The sequence below is a fragment of the Pituophis catenifer genome, unplaced genomic scaffold (assembly GCF_029215685.1).
Source record: "Pituophis catenifer annectens isolate HBS135680 unplaced genomic scaffold, rPitCat1.0.hap2 SCAF_7, whole genome shotgun sequence".
Lineage (NCBI taxonomy): Eukaryota > Metazoa > Chordata > Lepidosauria > Squamata > Colubridae > Pituophis > Pituophis catenifer.
Genome location: NW_027256887.1, coordinates 42,157,620 through 42,184,444, shown reverse-complemented (window position 1 = coordinate 42,184,444; position 26,825 = coordinate 42,157,620). Strand labels below are relative to the sequence as shown.

Genomic DNA, 26,825 nt, shown 5'->3' with positions numbered 1-26,825 from the left:
TGACTGTGGTGTTCTCATCAGAAAAGGTGCAGTGTAGAGATTTCAAGTAAATGTCTTGAGCAATTTCCTGTTGCTTTAAAATGGCATACACGACACATGTAATTTTCCTTTTTGTGATACACTGGATCATAAACTAACCAAATAGGCTGGGTTTGTGAAATGTGCTAAACTACACCCCCCCCCAACCCAATCTAATCCAGCTCAGCATGCTGTAAAAATGCACTCACTGAGTCTTTAACTGTGTTAAGCATATATTGCAAAAGTAGAGACTGAATGTTCCAGTTTAAAAATTGAACCCAACTCCTATTAAATACCCATGTTAAAGTAGATAGCTCAAGACTTTAACATTTTAAAAAACAAATCTCTCCTTTTCTAAATATAAACTAATAATATATTGGAATTTAGACAACTATCATGGATACATTCTTTTGGTAGTTCACTCCGCACTTGGGTTCTTGGGTTCTACATTGTGCAAGACTTGTCAGCTGGGCCTTGGGAAGGAGAAGAGGGGCCTATGCTTGGGTTTGTTTTTGGAAGAACTATTGGCTTTGGTCTCAGTGCAGGTGGCTTCAGCTGCACCCCCATTCTTGGTGTCACCATGGGCTTGAAGGTACTCATAGTATCACTGGAAGAACTAGTGCTACGGCGAATCTGAGGCTCGGCATTTCTTAACATGATATTGTGAAGAGGACTCAAAGATTCTGTTGAGGTGGTGCTGGTGGGAGAATTCTTCATTTGTTCTAAGGTATCAAGGACAACATCTGGAGCATGTTTTGCAGAACTCTGGCGTTCCAGTTCCCGAAGTTCATTTAGAGCCGTATTCATTGTCTCTTCAATATCCTATTAAGAGGGAGAAGCAAATATGTTGATAATTATTACAGAAATAGAAAATTCAAGCTTTGTAAATACTCTTTACTTTTATATGAAACAGACACATATAAATCTTGCATTTGCATAAATGTGTGTGCACCCTGAATTATTCACACAAATCATATCCAAAATACAATAATTTACTTTGTCTCATGTATGCGTATACACTAGCATTCAATTCAAGTGATAATGATTCTGAAAGGACAGACAATGAAAGAAAAAGTAGGAAAGGCCACCCCAAGCAGAGAGTTAAAAAGTTTAACTGGGAAAGAGAACAGACAAATGTTCATGGAAGACAAAGCAAAAAGGATATATTTATTTCATTTTATTTAAAACTGGCTTTATAAATTAAACAGAAAAGAGGTTTAGCACAGTTTAATCACAGCAAATGCAATACCAGGGGTTTCCTTACTGGGTGAAATATAATACCGATGATTTGATCAAAGTAAAAGTTTGAAGACCTTTATCTGAGTTTTATCTTTAGTGTTATATTTGGGAGCTTTCTTTATGCTTGCAAAGGATGAGCATAGGGAGAGTATTTCAAATTTAAATTTAAATAAAAGCATTTTCAAGTTATGGTTGTAGAGATACAGGTTATGTAAGAAGGCACAAATATGTATGCATGTGCATAAATTAAAGTCTACACTGGACAGAGGTGGGTTTCAGCAGATTCTGACCAGTTCTGGAGAACCGGTAGCGGAAATTTTGAGTAGTTTGTAGTAGTAAAAATTCTGACTGGCCCTGCCCCCTTCTATTCTCTGCCTCCCAAGTCCCAGCTGATAAGGGAGAAAATGGGGATTTTGCAGTAACCTTCCCCTGGACTGGGGAGGGAATGGAGATTTTACAGTATCCTTCCCCTGCCACGCCTACCAAGCCACGTCCACCAAGCCATGCCACGCCCAAGCCACACCCAGAGTAAAAAATTTTGAAACCCACCATTGACACTGGACAATAATTGGAGCTACACAATTGCAGAATAATGTTTTGTAAAGCATTATATGTGCAATTAGGATCAGAACTACTTGCCAGAACAACAAAATATTGAGAACACAATATTTAAAAGCTGACTTTTGTAGCAAAAAAAGAGTTTTCTTAATTTAGGCACTAATGATCCATTTTGTATAAATGGCAATTAAAAAGATCTTTGCAAATAGTAATGCAGCTATACAAATATGGGGAGGGAATTCAGACTAAGTTACAATTCAGAGAAGTTGAACAGCTGCTAGAGAGTAATTTTTATTATGTACCATCAAGTTGTTTTTGACTTTTAGCAACCACATAGATAGATTTTGTCCATGATGATCTATCCTAACCTGTCCTTTCAAGTCTCTCAATGGTGCACTCATCACTACTATAACGGAGTCCATCCATCTTGCTGCTGGTTGTCCTCTTCTCTTTTGTTCCATCTCTCCCAACAACAGAACCTTTTCCAAGGTTCTATGCTGAGTCTTTGTATTTTTATTTTATTTTATTTATTTTATTTAGAATTTGTATACCGCCCTTCTCCCTGAGGACTCAGGGCGGTGAACCGCCAAATAAAAACATCAAATACAAATATTAAAATACGGTTAAAAATATATATAGATTTGGCCCCATTAATTAAAACGATAAACAAAACAATTAAAAACACTTAAAAAGAATTAGGCCAGCCCGGCTTGTTGGAAAAAGAAGGTTTTAAGGGCTCGGCGGAAGGCACTGAGGTCATGGATTCTCCTTATCTCTGGGGGCAACTGATTCCAGAGGGTAGGTGCTCCCACAGAGAAGGCCCTCCCCCTGGGGGTCACCAGCCTGCATTGTTTGGCTGATGGCACCCCGAGGAGGCCCTCTCTGTGGGAGCGCATGGGTCGATGGGAGGTCGTCGGTGGCAGTAGGTGATCTCGAAGATAGCTAGGCCCTATGCCATGGAGCGCTTTAAAGGTGATAACCAACACCTTGAAGCGCACCCGGAAGACCACCGGGAGCCAGTGCAGTTCACGCAGGAGCGGTGTTACATGGGAGCGCCACGCTGCTCCCGTCACTACCCGCGCTGCTGCGTTCTGGACCAGTTGGAGCTTCCTGGTGCTCTTCAAGGGGAGCCCCATGTAGAGAGCGTTGCAGTAATCAAGGCGAGAGGTTACGAGGGCATGAGTATAATTTGTATAATTTGTCTGAAATAGGATAATTTAGACTCTGGTCATTTGGGCCTCAAATGAAAACTCCGATTTGTTCAATGATCCATCAGCTTGTTTTCTTGGCTGTCCACAGTATTCTCAGGAGTCTTCTCCAACACCACGGGAGTCAACCTTCTTCCTATCCTCCTTCTTTAAAGTCCAACTTTCATAATATCCCAGGGAATACCATGGCTTGTGATTCTGATCTTTATAGGTACAGACACGTAATGGCATTTGAATATTTTTTGCAAGGCCTTCATTACTCTCCTACCAAATACTTGAATGCAGTGAATTACTTGACTGCTTGTTCCTTTACTGATGATGGTTGATTTTAAAAGGAAGGAGCTATCTACTTAAACCTATTTACAAAATGCTGATGATATAACATAGCCTTCCCTAACCTAGCATTCTCTGGATGTCCTGAGATTTCAACTCTTAAAAAGTTGAAATATTACCTGCTCCACCCCCACCCCCGTCCAATTTGGGGATTTTCACTCCAACATATCTGAAGGGATTTATGATGATGAAAAGATATATATTGCTTGATGCAATTCACTTCCCCCAATTGTTTGTATGTTAACAATACATACCTGAGCAATTGACTCTGGGTCAAGTGGTTTGTGGTCATTGAAAACAGGATACTGGCCAGATGAGGTTGATCTTCTAATTGCAGGGCTGTCACTTTTTTTCAGAGATTCATGTCTACTAATATTGGTGAGGCTGCTGTGGCCAGGTTTCCATCTCCTTTCTGGGCTATCTGTTGTGAGGCTGTGGTTCTGAAGGGCAGCTCGAGAAGTAGTGTGGCTTGCCATACTGGGGGAAACTAATTCCATTGAAGAATTAGTAAGGCCATGTGGTGTATGAACTGGACAGTGTCCATCACTGGTCCTGCCAGGACGTCTGCCAGAAAGTGGGAGTTCAGATCTCTTGCGCTGCCTGCAAGACAGGGAAAGAAAAGGAAGTTCTAGAAGACAAAATAAATAAATAATGTAAATAATTCTTTCAAAACCCTCCCACACCTGGCAACGATGCTGCAGCATGATATTGTGTAGAATTTGAACTCAGAAAGTTGCCCCTTCAAATATTAACTTACACATGACTAGTCATTACTCCTTAATTTCCAAGTTCTGTGTGTAATAAAAATGATATATATTACAGGCATTAGTGACTACTAGATGTGAGGAAAAATAGATTTTAATATTTTGAAGTGCAATATAAATGAAACAGATTTATTTAATGACAAATAATTGATTATATTTACCTTCCTAGATATACTTCAGAATTCAAATCTGTTGGTGAACTCATATCTTTGGAAAAAGATTTGTCTTCAAGTATAGGCCCACTGCTGGTTTCACTATCTGCTTTTTGGCTCAGTGTATCTGAGAATGTATCATCCCTAAACATTAAAAAAAAATCTTATTTTGCAAAATTAAGGTATATAGCTTTAAAATAAGAAAAACATGCTTTATTTCAGCCCCCGTTTTATATCCCCTTATTTCCCTCTATCTTCTCTTCACTAACAACTGTTTTGCATGGGATTCACAAGGAGAAGCAATGGGAGCCAAAGACAAACTTTTATAGTGATATTATCATGCAAATACTGTAACGTGCATACTTGTAACAGAGATTAAGATACATCATGGCAGTATTTGCATGATGAGATCTTTGTGTTCGTGTCATTTTGCTGTGATTGTAGTTTACTGTACTTGTCGCTGTTATAGTTACTGTTTTCAGAGGCATCTGTTACATGCATAATCAAACATCAACCAATACATGGCTATCAAAAGCCTCTGACCAGAGTAGTTTTCAATTCAATATTTAGTTTCTAGATACAGTCTTCATTTTAGATGCCTGCCTAAATGACTTGATATATTCAAAGTAATACAATTGTTTATTAATTGTTGAGTAAGTATTTGAAGTATACAGTTGCAAGAAAAAGTATGTGAACCCCTTGGGATTACGTGGAGTTTTGCATGAATTGGTCATAAAATGTGCTCTGAACTTCATCTAAGTCACAACAATAGAAAAACACAGTCTGCTTAAAATAATACTACACAAACATTAGATGTTGCCATGGTTTAATTGAACATAACATGTAAACATTCACAGTGCAGGGAGGAAAAGGTATGTGAACCTTTGGACTTAATAACTGGTTGACCCTCCTTTGGCAGCAATAACCTCAACCAAACGTTTCCTGTAGTTGCAGATAAGACCTGCACAACAATCTGGAGTAATTTTGGACCACTCCTCTTCACAAAACTGTTTCAGTGTCGCAATATTCTTGGGATGTCTGGTGTGAATCGCTCTCTTAAGGTCATGCCACAGCATTTCAATCTGGTTGAGGTCAGGACTCTGACTGGGCCACTCCAGAAGGCATATTCTGTGCTGTTGAAGCCATTTTTTTGTTGAATTACTTGTATGCTTTGGGTCATTGTCCTGTTGCATCACCCATCCTCTGTGAAGCTTCAGTTGGCGGACAGATGGTCGTACATTTTCCTGCAAAATGTCTTGTCATTTTCCCATCAATGACAACAATCCATCCAGGCCCTGAGGCAGCAAAGCAGCCCCAAACCATGATGCTCCCTCCGCCATGTTTTACAGTGGGGATGAGGTTTTGATGTTGGTGTGCTGTGCCTTTTTTTCTTCACACATAGTGTTGTGTGTTCTTCCCAAACAACTCAATTTTGGTTTCATCTGTCCACAGTATATTTTGCCAGTAGTGCTGTGGAACATCCAGGTGCTCTTTTGCAAACTTCAAATGTGCTGCAATATTTTTTTTGGACAGCAATGGCTTCCTCTGTGGTGTCCTCCCATGTACTCCATTCTTGTTTAATGTTTTCCTTATTGTAGATGTGTCAACAAAAATGTTAGCATGTGCCAGAGATTTCTGTAGGTCTTTAGCTGACACTCTAGGATTCTTCTTTACCTCATGAAGCATTCTGCGCTGTGCTCTTGCAGTCATTTTTACAGGACGACCACGCCTAGGGAGAGTAGCAACAGTGCTAAACTTTCTCCATTTGTAGACAGTCTTGTCTTACCGTGGACACATGAACATCAAGGCTTTTGGAGATACTTTTGTAACACTTTCCAGCTTCATGCAAGTCAACAATTCTTGATCGTAGGTCTTCTGAGAGCTCTTTTCTGCGAGGCATGGTTCACATCAGACAGTGCTTCTTGAAACCAGTAAACCCAAAACAGGTGTGTGTTTTTAAAGGGCAGGACAGCTGTCAGCAACACATCCAATATCATCACACTGATTGGAGTCAAGGTTGGCTCACTCCTGGCTCCAATTAGCTCTTGAAGAAGTCATTAGGTTAGGGGCTCACATACTTTTTCTTCCCTGCACTGTGAATGTTTACATGTTATATTCAATTAAACCATGGCAACATCTAATGTTTGTGTAGTATTATTTTAAGCAGACTGTGTTTTTCTATTGTTGTGACTTAGATGAAGTTCAGAGCACATTTTATGACCAATTCATGCAAAACTCCACGTAATCCCAAGAGGTTCACATACTTTTTCTTGCAACTATAACTTCAAATTAGCCTTATAAGGAGGCTGATGTTAAAAGACAGAAAACTAACTAAAATTAAAATCATGGAACAGAAAATATGTTATATTTCTGACAGAATGGCTGGGATAGAGTAATCCTTAGTTGCACTTGCAACAGTTGAGCTGTAAAGATTTCTGGTATCCTGTAATTTGGAATTTAGAATCTGTAGATCTCCCACCAGACGAAAATGCTGGTCGGAAAAGAGTACCTCTGGTATTACAATAAATTTAGCTGTTTCTTACATATCTTGAACCACTATATATTGGTGGGGTACAAGGCCATCAATTCCATTATGTCTTCCTTCCCACCAATCATCAGAAGCTCGATGATATAAAAGCAGTGAGGACCCTTTCTTGAAAGAGAGTTCTCGTGCAGATCTTCCAATATAGTCAAACTTGGCTATAGCTTCTATTGGATCACATTCTGTGAAAGATAAATCACAAGACTTTACAAATAGCTTATAACAGCAAGGGACATGAGTACATAATAAAAATTAGCAAAGCTGAATGAGGAAAAATATTATTATTCAAATAGTACATTTTGGGACCCAATAATCTCTGAGGAATAAAGCTATCTGGCTAGGACTAAAGGACTTCTTTTCATGAAATTACCTTATGCAAAACTATGGTAAGACCATCTTGAAATATTGTACATAGTTCTGGTCACTGTACCTTAAGAATTCACTACAGTTAGAAAACAGCAAAAAAGCACAATAAAAAAGACTAGAGAACGGGAATATCTGCCCTATCAGAAGAGATCAACCAACTGTGGCTCTTCAGAATGGACTGAAGGAAAAAGAAAACAACATTGAGATGTACCACATGCATAATATGGAAAGAAAGTTGTCTTTCTTCTGCTTTTACAGTGTTATAACTTGAGGTTAACAACTGAAAACAAATGAGGACAGATTCAGAACTGACAGAAGGAAATACTCTTTTACATTAAACTAACAGTAAACTAACAAAATTCACTGCCAGCAATCATGATAATAGCACTTTGGTTTGCTTTAAAAACGGTCTGGGCAGATTTATGGAGGATCAAGCAAACAGGACTTCAAATACTATGTATGTGAGGCTGTTGGTCTGAGCTCCGAGCTTGGCAACCAAATTGCCAAGCTCGGAGCTCAGACCAACAGCCCAACTACCAACCGAGCTACTTATATTCAAATACATTTCAACTATGTATGTGAATTACTTCTTGAATCCTAATCAGGATGCCTTCAGTACTAGTTGCAGGGAAACATAAGTTTAAATGTATCTTCACTTTCCAGTTCAGGCTTGTGAGTTTTTCCAATCTGGCTGGCTGCAGAAAAATTGCCTACATTCTGTAGATCTATGGCGTGATCCACTAAGCTCTTATGAAAAATCTTTCTCCTATGAAATTTTGATAAGCCTACACAACATTATTCTTCTGTAGAAAGTTTCTTTTCTTGCTGATTCTAGGCTGATCTTCATAATAAGGAAGATGGTGCCCAGAGATTTGGCAGCTTCTTCTTTTCCATGAACCTAGTAATGCACAACTGAAAATGTGTAATGCTCAGTACTGGGATTCAAATAATTTAACAATCGGCTCTCTGCTCTAATGACTGGCTGGGTAGGTGTGCCTGGGTGGTCATGTGACTGGGTGGGCGTGGCCAGGGTGGGCATGACATGGGACTTGTGTGGTGCTAAGGCAGGACTTCCCTGAGACCCTCACTCACTCTCATTATACAGGTAATCCTCCAGTTACAAATGTAGTGGTGGGCTGCTACCAGTTCTCCCCGGTTCTTGTGAACCGGTAGTGGAAATTTTGAGTAGTTCGGAGAATCAGTAAATACCACCTCTGCCTGGCCCCACCCCCAATCTATTCACTGCCTCCCTGTCTCCCAGCTGATCAGCTAGAAGGAAAAAATCAGGGCTCACTTGACAAAGATGAGGGGAAAAAACCAAGACACCGTTGCTTTAAATTGACAAGCCAAGAAGCCTCCCAACTGATTGGCTAGAAGGAAAAAATCAGGGCTCACTTTTCAGCCAGGAGATCACTTGGCAAAGAAGAAGAAGAAAAAAAAAAGATGCCCTCACTTTAAATTGACAAGCCAAGAAGCAGTTGCTGGAAGGAGGTTTTTACTGCAGAAGTGAAGTGACATTCAGCAGTTTGTTTCTGGGTCAGCTGAACAACAAACCGGATAAGAGGAGGGATTCTTATATGGTTCTATGTTTTTGAAGTTTTGGGGTTTGTGCAACATGGGCTTTGTGTTTCTAAAAAGGTTTGGGCGATTTCCATTGTGAAATATCCTGTCTTGAATGAGTTTTCTGCCTGCTTGTAAATGGAGCTGAACTTTCGGCTTCCACCTTCTATTATCTCTAAGCACCAGTAGCTGTTTTCTTCTTACAAAGTTTCCTTTATGCAGCTGGCAGGAATGTGGAATTAGTATCAGGCAGGTTCCTTGTTAGCAGCTTGATTTTTCCTTGCTCTTCTGGGAGCTTTTTCTTATGAGTAATATTTTATTTGGGGAAATGAAGAGGGGGGAGTTTGATTCCTTGCCAGAGCAGGTTAGTGGGGTGGGGAGGGAATGGGGATTTTGAAGTAACCTTCCCCTGGAGTGGGGAAGGAATGGGGATTTTGCAGCATCCTTCCTCTGTCACGCCCACCAAGCACACCCACAGAATCGGTAGTAAAAAAATTTGAAACCCACCACTGTTTCAGTGCTCCATGAAAGTACATCTGTAGTATGTAGATAATAAAGTTGAAAAAAGGTGAACAACATTTTTACAGAACTATAGATACATTGAGGCTGGGTGTGACAAGGAATGGCTAGGAGGGGAGGGGCCAGGCGAGGCATCCCTTGATGTGAGTGACATTGAGTTGGCCACGCCCACCCATTCACATGACCATCAAGCCACGCCCACAGTCACATGACCGTCAAGCCATGCCCACAAAATAAGCCACGCCCACAGAACCGGTAGTAAAAAATTTTAGAACCCACCCCTGTATAAATGTAATAGAACCTGCCAATTACATTTGTAACCTGGGGATTTGTTTGATTGAATCACGTTAAATGAATGTGATCATTCTCTGCTTTCCCCAATGCACTTGTTAATCTAATGTGCAGGTCTTTAAATGCACATGAGGTATTTCAGTCTGGGGAACAACATGTGGGGACTAGTGCTGGAGCAGACCATCCAAGATCTCCCCCAATCATGCTCCCCTGGGGTCCCCACAATTGCTTCCCCCACCCCATCCTGCCCTGCTGAATCTCCATAGACTGGGCCTGCTTTGCTAGCCTCTCAGATTCCACTTACTCCTCCCCACCCCATTTCCCATAGATTACTTACTTTTTTTCTTTTTCTTTTTTTTTTTTGCTATTAAGGTATAATTTTATTGATATCTATTCTGTTAATATAACTAAATAAGCCATTATACACTTAAAGCATTGTGAAATGCAATCTGATCAGAAACAAGAAATTTGACAAGCCTAATGTACAATGCTTGATAAATGTACAATGCTTGACATTATAAAAAGACTTTTCCAGGAAATGTTTAAACACTCAGAATTTTTAAATCTGGCAATCTTATGTCAAAAATGGCTAAAATGATATGAATACCTTCGAAACATTGAATTCTGTGACATGGATTTCAAGAACTACAAGACAAAACTACATTAGTTGTTCAGTGAAGTCTCATTCTAACATTAGCAAAAGGTTTCTCACAGACTCTCAAGCAAATATAAAAACTTGTTGGATTTGTATTTATTCCCCCCCCCCCTATATTGGAAGCTGTTCTTCTGCTAATGGAAGCAGCTATCTGTTAACATAGGTACTTCCTAAAATTTTAGCAAGTACCAGTATATATTTTGGAAACAGTAATAGCTGTATTTTAAAATCATTGTGCTAGCTTTTTACTGTGGTAATAAGACCATTTTAGAGACCATTCATTATATAGCTGTAGGGATTTTGCTCCCTTAGGAATTCTGTTGCCTTTTTTTCCTGCTTCTTTTACGTTGTTCTAAATAGGCAAATTATGAAGAAAAATCACTTAAGGAGTAGAGCTTTAGATGATGGTGAGAGAGGAACTACTCTGAAGAAACATATTGATTCTCCATGAATATTCACTTCACTTTTGTCAAAACAAAAATGTACAATTTGCTACAAAAATCAGATGGACATAAATGATTTAGTTGCAAATCAGGGACATTTTTAACATATACAGTAGTTCTTTTATATTTTTAAACATAAACCTTAATAGGTTATATTTACTTCCCACTGAAAATAATGGAAATGTTAATTATGCCATTTACTTTATTACTTACTTTTTGAAGATCTTACTTTTTTGAAGATCTCCAGAGGTCCAGAAGAGGCTTACCCACTGGCAGAGAAGCCAAAGTGTTTTATTCAGATGATGGTAAAGCTGTAAGAATGTGAAATCTAAGGAAAACATTTTCACCAGCTTCTGAGTAAAAGACTTTGGCTGGGGTCATGTGGCCAGCAGGCCTAAGCCTGGACTGGGCCACAGCAGCCTCCTGCTTCAGGGATTGAGGCAGCAGCACCAATCAAAGAGGAGGTTGCTTCCTTTGTCTCATTAGGCTGGACTGCAAGGCCCTTGTTGATTGGCTGCCATGCCCCAATCCCTGAAGCTGCTTATTTGAACTAGCCAGTCATCCGAATGCAGACTGGGTCCAAACTAAGCCTGATCAGACTGGATAAAAACTAAGCCTGCAGTCCCTCATGGCAGAGAAGCTGAAATCTTTTATTCAGATAGGGAAAGCTGTTTTCCTTACATCTTACATTCTTACAGCTTCATCAGCTTCTGAATAAAAGACTTTGGTTTCTCTGCCATGTGGCTCATCCTCTTCTGCAGCTCTTCGAAAAGTAAGTACAGTAAAGCCATGGGTAATGGGGTGGGGAAAGCGGATCAGGCCCTGGGACCCTCCATTTGCCCAGGTTCGCCTGGTGCGCCAGTTGCGCCCCTATTTGGACTGAGATGCCCTACGCATGGTCACCCATGTGCTCGTCACCTCTCGTATTGACTACTGCAATGCTCTCTACATGGGGCTGCCCCTGAAGACCACTCGGAGGCTTCAGCTGGTGCAGAATGCGGCCGCGCGGGTAGTGATGGGAGTGTCCCAACACTCCCATGTTATACCTCTCCTGCGCGACTTGCATTGGCTGCCGGTTGCCCTCCGGGTGAGATTCAAGGTGCTGGTGATTAACTATAAAGCCCTACATGGCCTAGGCCCGGGATATTTGACGGACCATCTGCAGCCAGCAACAGCTTCCCATCGCCCGGTGCGCTCCCACAGGGAGGGCCTACTCAGTCGGCCAGATAGTGTCAGCTGGCGACCCCCAGGGAGAGCGCTTTCTCTGTGGGCGCACCCCTTTGGAATCAACTCCCTCTGGAACTCCGGGTGGCCCCCGACCTTCGCTCTTTCCGCCGTGGGCTGAAAACTTGGCTATTTCACCTGGCCGCCTTGGACTGATGGGGGTTTTAATCTGGGTTTTATTGAATTTCTTAATTTTAACTTAGACTTCTGTTTTAATGGTTTGTCTGTTCTGTTTTAATTGTTGTGAGCCACCCTGAGTCCTGTGGAGATAGGGTGGCATACAAGTCCCAACAAACAAACAAACAAATAAATAAATTTCAGCCTATAAAAGTCCAAGGGAGTCCTAGGAAGGCCCGAATGGGGCCTGGGAGGGCGGTTTGGGCCCAGGGACCCTCCATTTCAGCATGTAAGAGGCCAGGGGAGCCCTAGGAAGGCCTGGACAGGGCCTGGGAGGGCAGATCGGGCCCAGGGACCCTCCATTTTGGCCTGTAACAGACTGGGGGAGCCCTAGGAAGGCCCCGTAGCAGGCATTTGCACCAACAAAGAGGTGAAGGAAGGCTCACCAGACAGGCAGGTAGCTGGGCCGCATACACACGGAATCAAAAAGAGACACAATGTCATGGGAAAGAGCAAAAAACAGCATACCATCATCACTGGTGTGTACTTCTGCCCCAGCATCCAGATCCACTTCTTCTAAGGTACCATGTTCACTATAAGGGCTGTCACTGTAGAGAAGGAGCACATAGATTTATTTGATGGTAGGATGGAACTATCATTTAAAATTCCAATAAACTGGTCATATTAATGTATTATTTTTTCAAATATAATAAGGTTTCAGCAATACTTGATTAAGTAGTTTTCTAACTTTCTACACACACTCACATGCACACACACACACACACACACACACATCATGCTAGGTACAGAATACTTAATTCAAACAGAATCACTTTTTTTCATGGGAAAGAAAGAAGCACTCTGTAATGTCACATAAAGAGGTAATCCCAGCAACTCCCTCTGAAGGAAGGGAAGGAAATGTTTGAAGCTTTTTAAGTAAGGCAGAGTTGCATAAGCTGAGATTCAAGATGGAAAAGAAATCTAAATGGCTTCACGTAGACCTCTGACAAAATATAAATATATTAGGAATTTGGAGAACATCAAGGTACTTGAGATAGAGTGCTTCAAGGGAATTCTAGTTCTTAACTAATGGGCAAAAAGTTAACCAGGAATCTAGGCTAAAATTAATTTACTATGTAATGGTACATCTTCTATATGTCTTCATATAAATTATAGAATCAAATCAGTCACCAAATTGTCAAGTTGGTCATGGTGATAATATTAGTGTCCTGGATGGAGTATTTCCAAATATCTGTATGTAACATCTAGTTTGATCTAAATAGTCATAGCCTGCATCTTGATTTCAAACACATTGATGGGAAACCACTATACAAAAGAATCAATTTGACATCAAGATATCAAAGAAAGAGACTGACTGCATCTTAAAGTTAGTTAGGCCAAGCCTACTAAGTCAGTCCCATCTAAAATTTCCCCGGATCTACAATACAGTCCTGGGCCAATGTGATTTAAAATCCACTTTTTCCTCTTCTTGGCTATTATTTGACCCTCAAAAAATTACCGCCATTTTATGGATGATCTTCAACAAAATGTGGGTCTCTAGTCTAAGAAAGGATCGTGTTCTAGACTAATCTCATGCACCTTTTATCCAATATAAAAGGCTTCACACCAGGTTGGGTGATTAAACTTTCTCTCCCATGCCGACAAAAAAAGGTTAGAAAAACAGATTTACTGCAGAGTTAGGAAACCATACAGACGTATAAGTTGTCTTATACCACTCCAGAATTCTGCTGTTTATATATGTTAGTTCCAGGATTTAAATCCTAGGCCTCTTAGTGCTGCTGCATTTTTGAACCACTGGCTGCGTAGCTCCTGCATGTTTTCCAGCCTTGAATGTTTCTGCCATCTGTCATTGTTTACAAAATGCTTTTTTCTCTGGCATAAGTGATTCCTCCTCCACCAGCTTCAGGCCTTATATCATATTAAAAAGAACTGGTTGCACTATTGACAAATTCCTACATATAATTTACCTAGACTGGCAGGCAAATCACAGGTTTTTTTGTGGTAGACGGGAACAAGATTCTTCAAAGCTGCTCACAGAATAATATGACAAGTTTGTTTGGTAAAAGACTGAAGGACTTACCAGTAGTCATCACCTGCCATACATTTTTCATATACTGGGCCATCTAATTCCTTGCTATCTGGGAAAATAATCTCCTGGTGAATGATAATGGTTTTGATGATTTCATTTACATGAGCCTGGCATGACACTTGTTCTTGTATATCTGGAATTGGCATCAATGTTGGGCCAAAACAAATGGCCAGATTATAAGGATCCATCATATTTTCATCACTGTACTGAGAAAGGCTGTTTAAATAAAAAAGAAAGAAAAGTATTTTGCAAGCATGTTATTGGATGGTTTTATAGTTATCTTTTCCCTAAAAAATTCCAGTTCGATTTCAATTGAATTGTACAGTTTATATATTATATTAAAGTGATTTATCTTGGTCTGATTTTTTGACATCTCAAAAATCTGGAATATCTATAGGGATGTGTAGACTTTCTAATTTATAATAACATTATATTTAAACAATATATAAAGCAGATCAATAATTTTCAGGTAATTTGAAATGCCCCCCAAAAAGACTTGAACTGTAGGTAATCTCAACAATATTTCTATATCTGAAGGATATGGACAAGAAAGAGCTGTTTTCTAACCTGAAGGTTCTTGATCTTAACGGACAATCCTTTCAGTTAAAAACAACAACAGTTCAGTCTAGTGGACCTCTTACATTTTTCCTTATCCAAAATGACTCATTTCATTACATATGCTATTTTTTAATAAATCATTACCATTTTTACCCAGTCTATGTAAGGGATTTTAATCTGTCTGCATTCAGAGAATTTCCTTTTGCCTTTGAACCATTCTCAATTTTTTCTGAATTCTTTGTCCCAGCATCTTTCAAAGCCGCAATGTGTTATTTTCTTTATTACCACATTAAAAGCCAATAGAACCTTATTTTTTACACTACTTTAAAAGAAAACTCCATCTGCCTGTCTAGTAAACCATTTCCTTTGCTTTCCTTCTGGCTACCTCCCTTTTTTGCCTAAGTATCTAAAGTGCACTCCATTTGCTACACAGGAAGATTTCTCTACATCTCGGTTGTTCTGTTTTGTCTCATTCATACGTTTATTTTGTTTATTTATTTATTAACCACATTTATATGGCTGCCTATCTCATCAAAAGTGATTCTACAGTTTCAATTAAATATATAGTTCAGAACCACTAAACTATATCTTTAAAAAATCCTGCCGCACCGGGGAACTACCAGAGGACTGGAAAAGAGTTGATGTAGTTCCCATCTTCAAAAAATGAAAAAAATAGATCCAGGAAACTATAGATCTATTATCAGCCTTACATCAATACCTGGGAAGATTCTGGAAAAGATAATCAAGCAACGAACCTACAAACATCTAAAGGCAAACAAAATCATAACCAAAAGTGAACATGGGTTTGTCAAAAATAGATCATGCCAGACAAATCTTATTGCATTCTTTGACAAAATGAGAAAATTAGTGGGCCAGAGGAAAGCTGTGGATACAATTTACTTGGACTTTAGTAAGGTATTTAATAAAGTAGACCACAACCTACTACTTGATAAAATAGGAAAATGTGAGCTAGACAGCATCACCATCAGATGGATTCGTAACTGGCTGACCAACTGCACTCAATGGAACTGCATCTACATGGAGGGAGGTATGCAGTGAGGTACTCCAAGGCTCTTTTAGGTCCAATATTCTTCAATGATTTGGACGAGGGGATAGATGGAGAACTCATCAAATTCACAGACGACACCAAGCTGGCAGGAATAACCAACACTCCAGAAGATAGGTTTAAGATACAGAAGGAACTTGACAGATATGAACATTTGGCTGCTATCTAACAAAATAAAATTCAATGGAAAAAAAAGTAAGTTTCTACATTTAGGCAAGAAAAACCAAATGCACAGGTGCAGTGTATGTGGTACCTGGCTCAAGAGTACTAACTGTAAGAGCGGTCTTGGAATCCTAGTGGACAATCACTTAAATATGAACCAGCAGTGTGCAGCAGCTGCCAAAAAAGCCAGCACAATTCTAGGCTGCATAAACAGAGGGATAGAATCAAGATCACGTGAAGTGTTAATACCACTTTATAATGCCTTGGTAAGACCACACTTGGAATACTGCATCCAGTTTTGATCATCACGATGTAAAAAAGATGTCAAAACTCTAGAACGAGTGCAGAGAAGAGGACAAAGATGATTAGCAGACGAGAGGCTAGCACTGGCTCCCGGTGGTCTTCCGGGTGCGCTTCAAGGTGTTGGTGACCACCTTTAAAGCGCTCCATGGCTTAGGGCCGGGGTACTTACGAGACCGCCTTCTGCCACCAATAGCCTCCCACCGGCCAGTACGCTCACACAGAGTGGGCCTCCTCAGGGTGCCGTCCGCCAGGCAATGTCGGCTGGCGACCCCCAGGGGGAGAGCCTTCTCTGTGGTGGCGCCTACCCTCTGGAACACCCTCCCCCCAGAATTACGCATAATAACAGACCTCCGGATTTTTCGTCGGGCCCTAAAAACCTATTTATTCCAACAAGCTGGGCTGGCTTGACCAAATTTTTTAATTTTTAAATTGATTTTAAATTGGAAATGGTTTTAATTCGGCCAAAACATTTAATTATTTTAAATAGTTTTTTAGATTCACCATGTTTGTATATATGTCTTGTTTTTACCTTGGCTGTGCACCGCCCTGAGTCCTATTTTGGAGAAGGGCGGTATAAAAATTTAATTAAATAAATAAATAATAAATAAATAATATAAAGAACAGTTGCTGGAATTGGGTATGTCTAGTTTAATGAAAAGAAGGACTAGGCATGACTTGATAGCAGTGTTCCAATATCTCAGGGGTTGCTACAAAGAAGAGGGAGTCAAGCTATTTTCCAAAGCACCTGAAGGCAAGACAAGAAGCAATGGATGGAAACTAATCAAGGAGAGAAGCAACTAGAACTTAGGAGGAATTTCCTGACAGTTAGAACAATTTATCAGTGGAACAAATTGCCTCTAGAAGTTGTGAATGCTTCCAACATTGGAAGTTTTTAAGAAGAGATTGGACAACCATTTGTCTGAAATGGTACAGGATTTCCTGCCTAAGCAAGGGGTTGGACTAGAAGACCTCCAAGGTCCCTTCCAACTCTCTTATTCTATTCTATTTATCAGCTATTTCCCATTTTTATTTTACTTCACTTGGAATTCAACTCTTTCCAAAAACAATATTCATTTAGCAATCCTTTTTCTAATACTGCTTTTCTAATACCATAGGCCAGTGGTGGGATTCAAATAATTTAACAACCGGTTCTCTGCCCTAATGATTTCTTCCAACAACCAGTTTTCTAAACTGCTCAGAAAGTTAACAACCGGTTCTCCTGAAGTGGTACGAACTGGCTGAATCCCACCACTGCCATAGGCTCACTATGGTTCTGATGGTCAATTCCTTCTTTTTTTCCCTTTCTCTGTTCACTTTTTCTTTAAAATGCCTGAAAAAAGATGTGGCTGCTTTAATGAACAGCAGAGATATGACTTTTTCATGTAAAATTTGAAGCACTTTTCCAAAATCATTTTCAAAATGTCAGTCTTCCTATATACTGTAAGCTCATACATGAAAATTAAAATGAAGCTTTAAAATGAATCTCTCTACATACTCAAATATGTTGATTGATGCCTGTACTAGACAGAATTCCAGTGTGTTCTATAATTAGGCTTAAATTGACAGATACAAGCTGCTGAAGGCAATAGCTGAAATGTACTTTTGTGATCTCATTCTGTATTAGCATTGTGGATGCATACCTTTTGCTAAACTGCTATTTTGAAACTTAAATCTGTGATGTTTACAAAGATTGTTATTATTTTATAAGTTATTGGTAACCCAAGCATAGGAATACTGCATATGCCTTCTGTGAGTTAGAAAATCTTGGTCTTAAAACGTTCACACCTATTCCCCAGAATTTAATATTCACCATCTTAAGAGACTGAGATGTCACCTTATATATTGTTTAAAGCCTAGATTTCTAAGGAAGTCCTTAAGGGTAACAATACACCAACAACTTGTTCCTTGGTGCCTGCCAAACTTCTTGCCTAATACAATCTTATTTTAACAATGTTTTAATTAAAAAGTGAATTGAATTAACAAAAAAAACCCAACACCATGCTCAAACATCATCTGCTGTACTAACAATGTCTCTGGCATTGTAAAGATGTGTGTGTGTGTGTGTGTGTGTGTGTGTGTGTGTGTGTGTGTGTGTGTGTGTAGTCCAATGCTTATTTTGAAACCAGCCACCTGCCAAATTAAAAAGAAAAGTAAACTGGAGTGACAGAGAGTATCCTCATATTCTAGAGCAGCATTTCTCAACTTTGTCAACTTTTAATATGTGTGGAGCAATTCCCACAGAATTAAAAATGTTGTTGAGGTTCAGAAACGCTGAGCTAGACAGAATGGATAAACAATGGATAAATTCAGATTCACCACACCATTATGGTAAGTTCCTGTAAGATCCACTCAAAATGCCAAATGTTCCCACTGTCTCAGTAGATAACCAGGAATCTTGTTTATATTATACACTGACTGAATCTGCATTTATAAATGCGATAAGGGGGGAAAAAGTTCTCCTTAAATTTCTAGACATTTCACATGGATACAACTTTGTATTTTCAAGAGCAATATTTACATTCAATGTCCAATATATTCTGGGATGATGGAAATTAGAACTTCAAACATTGTTATCCCATATTAACATACATGTAAATATGTTGGTGAAGCTTTCTTCACTAACATGATGAAAATCATTCCTCTTCTGTCAATTAAAATAGCACACAGTCTTTGTTAAAATCAAATTCTTTCTCTCCCTCCCTCCCTCTCTGTCCCACCACATTCTTTCTCTCTGTCACACACAACTTCCTTAAAATATAGAAAGTTAAACCTACTTACTGATTGAGGAAGGCAAAAAGATATCTTAGTAAGATAAGGACAGATCTGGGCAATGTCAGCAAAAGTTTACGTATGTGAAGAGCTCTCTCATAGAGATTTTCTGTTCCTGTAACATTAAGTAGAAAAATTAGTTATGGTTGGCTACTGAAAGTATAGAAGAACTTTCCACTGCTGATATGCTGGGCAACAACTCAAGATGTGTTGGGTCATATGACATTTGGCAACTATGGGAATTGTACTGCAACACATTTGGAGAATACCAGATTGGAAAAAGATTGTATAGACTATACAAGAGTGCAAAATGGACCTATTAATCTGTTCTAAGATTAATCTGTTGATATTAATTATATGAACAAGTTCCAAAGGCTTGTGGATGGTTAATTTATCCAAAAAGGATCTTTGTCTATATCTGGAAGGAGAAAATATTGTTTTCTTGCTTAAGCTCTGTCCTTAACAAAATGCAGTACATTAACCAAACCAATGGTATTTGGGAGGGGGGTATCTAATAAGCTAACTTAAATATCTATACAAGGGAGACATGTATATATGTGCTGAGTGCTATGTATATAAAACATACAGAATACTTTGTTCTTATTGAGGAGAGAATGTAAATTCAAAAACATATTTGTTAAAATGGATGCACATAAATAACTATGATAGCAGTAAGCTGTCCTATATATAGCTGTTGTAAAATAGAGCAAATAGTAAGCAAATAATACAATTTCATTCATTAAAGTGACCATTCAAAACACACGAAAGAAACAAATTTAACTTACTGACACAAGAAATAAGATCATTAAACCTTTCCTTAGGAAAAATAGGATTCTCCAGCCCTCGGAAATAGAGCTTCAGTACTCCAGCAACTGAGTTAATATCATGGTTACTTTGGTCATCTGCCAAAGGATTTTCACCTACAAAAATAAATCAGATTAAATACTTACAGGCCTTAGATCTTGACAGCCTTTTTCTATTTAAGATTCTGAGCTATACTATATTGGTCATCCTGAAATTAGAATGAATGCAGCAAGAACTAAAATATTGCTCAAATATATATCTTACCCATTGGGATATGAACTTTGATTTCCATTCTTTCTAATTATAATACAATATAGACTATATTTTGTTTTGATTATTTTTAAAACCTACTTTAACCTCATGTTAAATACTGGAGTTACAATTGGAAAGTTGGGTAGTGATATTAATTGATTGATTAAATAAATAAGTGCACAGCAGAATGTCAGAGGGGATAAAAATGCTAGATTGTCCATGCAAGGCTAAATTCATTTGATTCAGTCATCCTTAACATGAGTATGATCCAGATATGTAGAGATCAGAATTCACAAAATTTTCCTCAAAGGCTAAAGAATTCTAGGAGGTAAAGTCTTCATATCTGGAAGGCATTCAAGATAGGAAAGTCTGATTTGGATAAATGAATTTAATTAGGCTGAATGGAATTCCAGTATTTCTGAGAAGCCAAGGACTGCATTGATTAAATATATTGGTTTTCACAACTATTTTCATTCAAGTTACATACCATACAAATACTGTCATATTCAAGCTCACGTTGTCTTTGAGGTGAAAAAAGTATTAAATTTTTTTTTAGAAAGATACGTTCTGCATTCTGTTGTGATTACAAATAATAGAATCTAAAGCCAAACTCCCATAGAAAATATGATGTTATTAAGGACTGTGGAACGTATTTTAAAAGAATGCTGGTACAAGATTGAATTATGTAGTTTTAACAATGTCCATTTAGTAAATTCATTTATTAAGTGACTAATTTAAACAAAACTTTAAAACTTGACTGGTAATAATAAGTAATTAGCAATAAGTAATAAGCAAATTATGTTCATTAAATAACCTAGAAAAATACTGTATTCTTTGGAGGGGGGAGTTTCTACTCACCAATATAATATCACATATTATATTAAGCATATAGAAAAAACATTGCAGGTTTAGATTAGTCTAGTCTAGCAATTTATTCTTTTTTCCCCACAATGATCAATTCAGTGTTTGAAAAAACCCAATGAAGACACGTCAAAGACAGCAACCTCTATTCAGAAAACCCTTTTAAAATGATGAAGCTGCAGTTGACTAGCTATATGCAGTATTATTTCATTCTCCATTAATTGGTATATTTACCCCTCAAAAAGATGACTGAATTTAGGACAATTTCACAATAAATAAAGTGATAAACACAGAAAAAAATCCTGTATAATGCCCAGTTTCCCAGTCTTCTGCATCTAAGATTTCTAATTCCAGCTGAAACCAGTCATGAGATTTTAGTATTTTTAAATAATTGTGTATATAATTTTAACGTATAATCAATACATATATCTGAAAGAATTTTCTAAACTTTATTCCACCTCCGCCCCCCCCAAAAAATAAGGAAAAAGAGGAGGAGGAAAAAGTAAACAGAAAAATAGAACACAACTGGATGGCACTGAGGTAGACGGGGGAAGAAGTAATTGCAGAGATGGAAGAACCTGCCTATTTAAAAATGACAAAAAGGGTTAAATTCAGGAGTTACTAGTAGCTACCTCTGGACTGCAATAATGTGGATGGTCACCAGATGACAGCAGAGCTACATTAAACTCTTTTTGCTATCATTTAGAGCCTATGACAGTGATGGCTAACCTTTTTGCCATCGTGTGCCAGGAGAGGGGGGGGCGGGGGAGGGTCGTGCGTGCACGTGCCCACGTGCATGTGTGCGCAACCCCCTCCCCCTCCCCCCCCGCTCCTGGCACATGATGGCCTGGTAGGCCCGTTTTTCTTTCTTACCTGGTTCCAGATCCTCTCTGTGTATCTGGGAACGGCGAAAACAACCTTTCCCACTCCCTTGGAGGCCCTACGGAGGCTGAAAAAGCCCATTTCCCAACTCCCGGTGGGACAGGAAGTGACATTTTTTGCTGTCCCCAGCCTCCAGAACCTCTCTAGGAGTCTCTAGGAGCCTCTCTAGGAGTCTCTAGGAGCCCCTCTAGGAGTCTCTGGAGGCTGGGGACAGGAAAAAATGTTAGTTCCTGTCCCACCGGGAGTGGGGAAATGGGCCCTTTGAGCCTCCATAGGGCCTCCAAGGAAGTGGGAAAGGCTGTTTTCGCCGTTCCCAGATACACAGAAAGGATCTGGAGCCAGGTAAGAAAAAAAAACGGGCCTTCCCCACCCCACCCCCAGGCCCTTCAGAGGCAGGAAACAGCCTGTTTCCCTACTTCTGGTGGGCCCAGAAGGCCCGAAAATCAGCTGGCCGGCGCGCGCATGCACCCCAGGGCTGAGCTGGCGTGCCCACTAATATGGCTCCGCGTGCCACCTGTGGCATGCATGCCATAGGTTCGCCATCACGGGCCTATGAAGTTCAAAGATAGTAGCCTTATCTCCAAAGACAAATATCCAAAGCTATCTAAGTTTTTAAAGATCAATTGTGCTAATTTCTTTGTTTTTCTATTCTTCTCAATGAATAAAAGTTCTCCCTTTCATAATAATAATTTAGGAAAAGAATTTTTATGGTATGGTGCATATGAACAGAAAAATAATAAATCACCTCTTTCAAATGAATTTTTAATATCATTAACCTCCACCTGAGAGCCCGACACCCTGAAAATGCCCTGGTGTTGAAGACCTGAAAAATAATAACAGAGAAATATATAAAATTCAACATAATGTTTCAAATGAGGGAAAATACTAGCATCTTAGTCCTTTATTGTCACATTTGTATATAACTTTCCACCAAGACTCAACAAAGTAGCTTACTGCATTTTCAAATGCAATGCTAATTGCTTCCAAAGAACAAGAATTCCTTTCCTTGCTTGATTCCAGCTCTTCCTTCCTTTGCTCCATGGCTTCATACCTTCCAATTAATCCTTTCTTATTGAATTAATATTCTGCCCTTTCTTTTTTTGTTTTATTCCTCACCAAGCCCTTCCCTTTTTAAGTTTTCAACAAGTTTTTATTCAAGACTAAAGTTCATTATACTTCCTAACTGTAATTGGAAAAGGATTATAACATGTCAGAAAAAAGCATCATGATTTAAGCACAATAGTCTTCAAAATTGTGATTAAATTAAAAAGTATTTTAGAACTCACCATACAAATTGATAAATCGGATACAGCTTTCTACAATGAGGGGGATTATTTGTCCTGAGTCCTGGTGAGGGGAAAAAATAATCCATATAGTTTGCATATTGTATGAGATAAATAGCACTTATCATTAGGATACAGTGGCGTCTTTATAGTATCAGACATATATACATCCAACTCTCACTAGAATGATATCTATACCAATTGTGCTTCTTGATTATTTAACTTTTTCATAAAACAAGCTCTTGAGCCAATTGTGTTTTTCAGTTTGGCCAGGAAACAAACACTAATGCCCAGCATCCATAACCAGTGCCATATATTTCTGATGGTAGCTAGCAATTCCCATTTAAGAAGACTGGTAGATGCAATAATGGAAGGCACTTTGAAAGTAATAAATCTTGCCTGCTAGAGTGTTGCTGTTATTGACTTTAATAAATCTTAGCTTATTTATTTAAAAGCTAGGCAATTTTCATTCTTCTTCTCCTGTTCCTCTTTTGATTTGTTTAAAGCATTTTATTATTTGAGGGGTTCCTCAAACACAATTTCCTGTTACAACAGAACTGATGAAATGTTATTTAATGTCTGATTATTAAAAAAGATACGACATCAAGATCATATTTTGAATAAAGAAGTAATGAATTATACTATACAAGAAAAAAGATGATACAAACCTAGAGGCACAGTTTATTAAACTGATACCCTTACATCTGAACTGCTTCTATAGATTATATGATAAATCTGGCTATTTATGTTTGTATAACTATCCTGTTTCCCTGAAAATGAGACCTATCCTGAAAATAAGCCCTAGCATGTTTTTTCCATGTGCGCTTAATACTGTATAAGCCCCATGCCCAAAATAAGCCCTACTTAAGAGCATGCATAGCCAGCCAGCCATCCATTCTGCCTGGTTGCTCGTGGTGCCACAATCACGAGGCAAGGCAGGGTGGTGGTGGAGCTGCCCCACTCCGGCTTACCTCAGGGACCCCGCAGCCCTGCCATCCACACCCTACCTGCCTTGTAGCGGCAGCACTGACAGCCATATGCAGCAAATGTATAAACTGTATTGGTTGTTTACCAGCTAATATGTGCACAGAATACAAACCAGATGGAAGGGGTACTATTGGCACAAGGAATGTAGAGATTAAAATGACTGGATTATTAATATACTTCTACAGTTCAGTGAAAATCTTGGTTTTTCTATTAACCTACTTCAGTGCCCATCATTCTACAGATATTTGACCAGTTACGATACAAATAGAATACAAATACAAATAAATTCCCAAGGTTACAATGTAATGCAATAGTCTGAAATAACCCTTCACCACAAGTGGGAGTGAGGAGAGTCAAGGGTAGGAGAAGATGCTTCCCAACTGCACCTCTCATTTTGTGGAATCACCACTTGGTATGTCCTGATCCTGTTAGGTCCTCAGAAGTTGTCTGAAATACAAAGCTCTTGCAGAGGGCTTTTAAAAATTAACATGAAAGGACTGTTGGAATTCCTAATTTTTACTAGAATATCATGAACCTTTTCTCCAAAGAATGATAGCTCCAGTTTATTACACTCTTAATACAAAGGAGTTCCTGTTTCCATGATGACTCTTTGAAGGAATCCTGCAGTCAAGCATCAGATGCTACTGGGAAAGCAATAGTTCTTTTTATTTTCTGCCTGATAGTTTTGTCACTTAATATTCAAGAGCATTCTTGAATTTGAATGAGACCAGAATGATACTAATTTCTCTGTATTACAAATCCAAATTCCTGTTATTATGATAGGTGGGCAGGGACATTTTTTCCAAAAGTAGGAATTTACCAGCATGCAGAAGATTTATAAATCATGGCTGAATCACCAGTAAAACTGACAAGTTATAAGCTTCACTTCCAAACAGTACTTTATTGTTCTCACAGGAATGAAAGTGAACTATTCATTTTCTATGGAAAAAAGTATAAAGAAGTGTGCAGTATGAACTAGACATTTTATATAGGACAAATTCTTTTCCTCTTTATGGTTCTCTTATTCTTTCCTATAAAATTCAATGAGAACAAGTAAAAAACTAAAGCAACAACTGTCATGTTGGATTCTGAATATATTATGTCAACATGGGATAGAATTATCACAACTTTTTAGTTTCATATGTATTTTGATCTTTTAAATGTATCATTTCTATTGGTCTTTTAAAGCACTCAGCAAGATAGTTAATAAAATGAAACAAAAAAGGAATGTACACATAGTTAATCAGTGAATTGACTCAAAATCAGATTATCATTGTCCAATAATGTTTTTGTAATGTACAATAATGTAATTGTCCTCTCTCTCTCTTTCTCTCCCCTTCCCTCTCTCCCACATCAGTATTGTGTATATATTGTTTATATCAGTATTATATATGAATTTGTATCAAGATCCACGAATTTGGGTAAAATCAAAAACCAAGAATCACACAGATTTTCAGTAAAATGTCTTTAATACTAGACTGGAGTAAATACAGAAGAAGATCAGACTCTCATTTATAGTGAGTTAATTAAGATGAAATCTCTTTGAAGGATTAGAAATGCTTCTTTCTAATTTCTTTCTACCTGGAGTAAATTGCTGTTTATCAGATAAGTTGTCAATTGATTCACTTGTTATCTGTTTACTATTTTTTCTACTTTCTCTGCTATTCGTTTCCCAGCCTTCCCTCTCACACTCTATTTCCATGATGGCGAGCCTATGGCATGTGTGCCAGAGATGGCACACAGAGCCCTCTCTGCTGGCATGCACGCCGTCGCCCCAGGTCAGATCTCCATGGCGTTTCTTTCATGAGCTTGTTTCCCTGCAAACGACGAAACAGAAGCTCACAAAAGAAAAAGATCTTACCTCTTGCCACGCTGCCGGTGTTGTGATGTCCTGCCTACCACCAGCCAGCTGGTCTTCGGGGGTCTGCTGCGCATGCACGTTCATGCATATGCGCATGCATATCCATACACACAGGTTGGGCACTTGGTGTCTAAACCGAAAGTCTGTGCCAGAAACCAGAAGAGCAGCCGCCCAGGTGTGCATGTGAGCGCCGGGAAGATGAACTTCTGGTTTCCAGTGTGCTCATGCGCCTTGGCCACCTGGTCTTCCAGTTTCTGGCGTGCATGTGCACTGGGCGGCTGCTCTTCCAGTTTTTGGTGCTCCCGCGCATATGAAGACCAGCTGTCCAGTGCACTGGAACACGGAAAAGCAACAGGCGATGGCTCGTGTGCCCAGAGAGATGAGTCTGTGTGTCACTTCCAGCACACGTGTGATAGGTTCGCCATCACTGTGTTAGACTAAGACCATGGATATCCAGGTCATCAGCCTTAGTTTTAGAAACGCACTTGAAGCCTTTGTACTTTTCACTCTTTCACAAATCCAACCTACTTAGCAAGATCGTTGTCATGGGAATTAAAGAAAGGAGATCTCCATGTAACCTGCCATAACCTCTTTGAGGGAAAGTGCAATGAAAATCTGTTAAACAAATAAATAAGTAATATGAAACTGAAAAAATGTATTCAAGTGGTTTCGACTTGTGAAGCTTCTTTGGTCAGCAAAGTTGTTAGTGAAATGGGAAGTTGAGCAATTTTAGATTTCTTTAACTTTTTTGTTCTGCTTGTAGGAAAGAATGGGAAATTACTGAAAAATCACCTCACTATTATGTCAGGGAAAGAAGACTGCTGGATTAAAGAGCTCTCATCAATGGATAGAAATTGACTAGAAATAAGCCAAGCCCTGCTACTTTTTTTGGATCAGAAACATTAATTAAGGAAGAGTAAGAATTGTCTACTGGCTTG

At 38.9% G+C, this 26,825-nt stretch overlaps 1 protein-coding gene across 1 annotated transcript in view; it reads right to left on the bottom strand.

The window, feature by feature from the left end:
• Positions 1–26,825, bottom strand: part of SRGAP1 (SLIT-ROBO Rho GTPase activating protein 1) — a 155,693-nt gene continuing 128,868 nt past the window's right edge. Inside the window, exons 13-22 of the mRNA XM_070946667.1 lie at positions 23,043–23,103; positions 22,502–22,579; positions 19,743–19,877; positions 18,967–19,072; positions 14,091–14,315; positions 12,518–12,597; positions 6,816–6,996; positions 4,282–4,416; positions 3,611–3,956; positions 1–840 (exon numbers count right to left, since the gene is read on the bottom strand). Coding sequence (XP_070802768.1) covers positions 463–840; positions 3,611–3,956; positions 4,282–4,416; positions 6,816–6,996; positions 12,518–12,597; positions 14,091–14,315; positions 18,967–19,072; positions 19,743–19,877; positions 22,502–22,579; positions 23,043–23,103 — 1,725 coding nt within the window. The 3' untranslated portion in view covers positions 1–462. The remainder of the gene's footprint in view (positions 841–3,610; positions 3,957–4,281; positions 4,417–6,815; positions 6,997–12,517; positions 12,598–14,090; positions 14,316–18,966; positions 19,073–19,742; positions 19,878–22,501; positions 22,580–23,042; positions 23,104–26,825) is intronic.